Source organism: Morone saxatilis, unplaced genomic scaffold (genome assembly GCF_004916995.1).
Source record: "Morone saxatilis isolate NCDOM2014 unplaced genomic scaffold, NCSU_SB_2.0 Contig16, whole genome shotgun sequence".
NCBI lineage: Eukaryota > Metazoa > Chordata > Actinopteri > Moronidae > Morone > Morone saxatilis.
In genome coordinates, this window is record NW_023339718.1 from 12,157,535 (window position 1) to 12,162,321 (window position 4,787).

Below are 4,787 nucleotides of genomic sequence, written 5' to 3' on the forward strand. Positions count from 1 at the left end.
CACACACACACATACACAAAGACAAAAAGATATTGTCTGTGACAAGGCCAAAAAGCAAAATTGTTTTCTGAAAAGGCATTATTTCAAAAAGAGGACTCATTATTTGTGATATGGTATAAATTTCAACAGAACACTAGATAATTCTAGATGTTTCTTAAATAAAACTTGCAGAAATTGATGTCATGCTTGTGTATTTCATGATATATCCACATTTAATCAGTTAGAGCCCATTTGACATGCAACCTGTGCTGCACATGGAATGAGAAACATTAAATAAAAAATCATGCTGAAAATGCGCAATTACTTCTAAGAATAGTAGCATCTAAGTGGAGACTAAGTGGAACCTGTAGTGAGACTGTTTTGTCCACCGCTGTTTTCAAGAATAAGAATGTTTCAATCTCAACTTTTAAGCCAATACATATGACAAGTCCTTAAAGTACTCAGAGGAATGGAAATTTGATGGTGAGGAAAATTGTGTTATACGGTTGAAAGCTCCAGTAAAGCTCTAAAGTGGACCTTGAGGTGTGATTCAACTGCTGTATCCGAGGTCAAGAATGAACTTCTCAAATAAATCACAACCACATATTTATTTGACAGCAGAACAAAATGTACAATGAGTCATGTAGTGCATGACTGTGTAAGCACCAGATTATAACAGGTTGTTTCCTCACCGTCTGTAAAATCTCTGTTGATCCACTCAGCGATTGTTGGAAGAAAACGGCAAAGTTGACCAAGAGGTTGAGGATCAATAGAGGAGACAGGGCTGGTCGCTGAGGTTGTGGTGACAACAGAGTGACCAGTGACTGCAGGTGGTCAGCAGGAAGAGGACGGGATAAGGCCAAGAAAAGGGAGTGTAGGTGGTCCCATGCTTCTCTCGCATGCACCTAGAAACACAGGTCACGTGATAAATTTAAGGTTGGCTGACAGAAGTTTATTTATAGCCCACGCTGGAATCAAGAAGTACTGCTTTAAATATCTTTCCTGAAAATAAAAATCAATAGATTAGTAATTCATAAATGATGAACAAAGACAACCCCATGTGAGTTGATCGTACGATCATAATGGGCGTGATGGCGGCGACGACAGAGAGTCTCCCAGGGTTATAAAGCAGGCGGACAAACAGGAGACAGAGAGATGAAACTCAGGCCAGCTGGCCAGACACTCACTGGGAAATCAATACTACATCACCCTCTTCACCCGGCTCCCCTCCCTCATCTGTACCTCTCTCTCCCCTCGCCACTGTCTCATTCCCTCTCAGATAGAGGTCATCCATAATTTATTCTTTAATGTGTTATTCTTCTTTCTTTGTATTCGCTCTGTGGCTTTAAACGATGATACACCAGCCAAGAGCAAATAAAAGACCATCCACATTGTTATGTTGTTGAGTTATGATACTGCACATGCTTTAGACGGGCTATCTGATACCCACACTACCTTCCACTGCAGTCAAATCAAACAAACCTCAAAACTTCAATACGGTCTTGTTCTTTTCCATTTGGCTACAGCAGTGCTGCAAATGCAAGGGCAGCAACATAACCTGGTAATATTATGAGTAAAATGTCCATTCCAATTCAAAATGGCTACATAATAACAAAACCTGCTTTGAGCTAAATGCTAACATGCTGAAAATGACAACATGCTGATGTTTAGCAAGTATAATGTTTATAATGTTCACCATGGAAAGTTTTGCTAATTTATGCTAAACACACAGTTGTGGCTGAGGGGAATGTCATTAAAATTCAGGGGATCTCCAAAGTCATTAGGATTTATCCTCTGGGGACCATAAACATCTGTACCAAATTTCATGGGAATTCATTTTCAGTTTGGACCAAAGTGGACCAACAGGCCGACGAATATGTGCACCCCTAGACCCACTCTGCTAGCATGGCTAAAAAAACTTAAAGAAAAAAACTAGATAAATGAAAATAATGTTGCTTTTTAGAGAAACTCTTTACCAGCTGTAGTGCTCTGTGATGCCCCCTGTTAGTGGGGTGGTGGTAGAAGGTCAGCAGCCACAGGAGGGGCCCACAGTCCTCAGGCCCCGATGTCACCAGCAGCTGGACAGCCACTTGCACCCATTGGGCACATTGAACCAGCAGAAACCAGGCCTCGAAGAGTTTGTGGTGCCCCCTACAGGACAGGAGGAGAAACACAGCTCAGCACCACAGTTAGAGAGCTAACTAAACAAGTGGTTCCTCTGGGAACTGCAGTATCTAAGGGATTTATTCCATGCTGCTGAGGTGGAAGCACATTAACAAACGAGCAGGATTGAATAATCTATAATCTTGGAAACAGATTTTAGACTAAAACAATCCTTAACAAAGTCTAGATACTTAATACTAGAAACTAGATACTAAAAATCTTGTGACCAGTTTCACCTGACCAAAATGTTATACTTGGATCACATGATAACAACTAACCGACCTACATGATGACCGAACAAACTCTATCTGCCAATGAAGGCTACGACATGTGGCTGAAAACTGTGGGAAAAACATGTAAGAGGAGAGAATTTCTGTCAAATTAATTATCTTTTTTTTTCAATTTAAGTTGTTCCCAACCTCCCAAGTCAATACGACTAACAGTGCTATAAACTAAAGTGATTTGGGTGGTCTAGTTTAGTTCCTAAATAATCTGGCACTTCATCCATCCCAGCCTCACTTTTTCCAAGGTATGTGGGTGAATATGTACAACTTTCCTGCCCCAAAAAACAGATGATAATTGTCAGCCCAATAATTTACACCCAAGTTGTTGTCCAAACAATAAAAAAAAAACATAGCTATACAGCAGAGAAGGAGAGGTATTTTAATACATTTGGACAAACTGAAAGGACAGCTGTTTGTCTATGAAACGCATCTGTGATGTTTTTTCACCAAAGTTTTCATAAAAAGATTTGGATTCCAGTGCGCCACACAACCCTCAAATAAAAGGGTGTCTGGGGTAGTTTACATCATAAGAGCTTTATTAATGAGCCACAACTCTGAGTGGCTGCCAGTAATATTATCACCCCCCAAAAACAGTGATGAACATCAGTTTTATGCTTTTACAGCATGAAATAACATCTACAAACTACACAATCCAACCTAAATGTAGGCAAGGTTTGTTGTATCTAATACCACCTCTTTATAAATCTATGCACATTTAAATTGATAATACTTTCTATTCACTCAGTACTGCAAGATGTGGAACGACAGATCATTTCTCATTTCTGCCAGAAATGAGTGAAGGATGGTAGAGTACAGAAAGTGGGACAGGAAAAGGAAGAATGTGACTAGAGCTGAGATGTTCTTGCAGTCTTTAAAGTCTTTTTCAAGAAAAATGCCAAATATTTCCTGTTCCTTCTGTATATTCCATTTCCTTGTGCTGAAATAAAAAAAATGTAAATAAAGGGGAAATTGGATATATTTGGGTTTGCAAACCTTTTTGTACTGTGGTCGAAAGTACCCCAGCTCTCTCCTTTTTCTGTCTTTGGTTGAGCACAATGTTCTTTTCCTCTACGTTCTAGTTCCAGCATCCTAAATGTGAAGACTCTTTTTCTCAATTTATAGACAAGAGAGTTAATTAGCATATTAATCAATAATTATATTAACTGTTAAACTAAAATAATCTCTAAAATAGTTATATATTGGGCATCAAATTCTGTGTTCAGCTGTTGATTAAACATGAACAGAACACATAATTTTGGCAAAATAGACATGAACATGAGTGTCATGGATTACTGTAAAAGAAAAAGTGTCCAAGATGGCAGATTTAGGCAGAAAGAGAGCTTCAACAAAGACACAATGACTTGAACTTAGAAGAGCGATACAGATCTCCCTAATACCATCATTAGAACTCTCTTCCTTATCTTACCTCTCTCCTCTCTCCTCCCTCCTCCCTCCTCCCTACCCCTCTGTAAGGCCCTGGCAGCTGCATCTTTGCTCAGATCAGCACAACGTACTACATTTCTACCACTGGCTCAGAACAATGTTTTGAGCATTTTGCATGGAGCTCCAGAATGGAGTGGTGGTCGGGATAATGGGCCCTGTTATAAACCGCAGCTGAAGGGCACGTCAGCCATCTCCATCTCTAGGACATCAACTGCTTTCTGCTTTTTATCTGCATCCCCTATGCTCTTTTTCTCTAAATCCATCCAAACAAGGCTCTCTGCTTTTCCCTATTTCATGCTAATATGCTATCTTTACTCAGTCCACTTTCTCCCTGTTTCTTTGGTTCTTCTTCTGCATTCTTTTTCTCACTCTTATTGGGCTTTCCAACACTCGTTGTGTCCACAGCTCTCTCTTTCCCAAGCTAATAGCTTCTAATGAGCACTTGGAGGAGCCACGCAGTGCACCAGGACCTCTCTGCTGTGATGCAAGGGGAAAATATCTGACTAACCACCCCCTCAACACAGCAGCTAATGGAAATAAGAACACCACACAGGCATTCAGTAAGGTGGTGGAAGCAGACACACATTAACACATTTCCCTCTGTGAGCCTTTTTTCACTCTAACCTGGTGCTACTGATGCTGTCTCCATCTCCCTCCTCTTCCTCCTCTGTCAGTCTCTGTAATGAGCCGCTGAGCCAGTTCAGGTGATGTCTCCAAGCTTCCCGAGGCATCTCTGCAAGAACAGATTCAGTTACAGACATAATGACGACGGTTAGCGTGTGTGTGGGTTGTGTATGGACTTTTTACGGTCAATTAGTATGCACATTATTCAAAGCCAGCTATTTAGTCAGTGTTTAAGGAAGGTTCAACATTATGGGAAATTAAGAAGATTGATATCACTCTCATGTCTGTACAGTA

General features: G+C 40.4%; 1 protein-coding gene across 1 annotated transcript in view; it reads right to left on the reverse strand.

Moving 5' to 3' along the window:
• The window catches only part of fancc (FA complementation group C), a gene marked incomplete at its 5' end in the record, with an annotated part of 25,354 nt that overhangs the window by 887 nt on the left and 19,680 nt on the right, over positions 1–4,787 (reverse strand). The window contains 3 exon segments of the mRNA XM_035658702.1: positions 662–884; positions 1,956–2,130; positions 4,494–4,602. Coding sequence (XP_035514595.1) covers positions 662–884; positions 1,956–2,130; positions 4,494–4,602 — 507 coding nt within the window.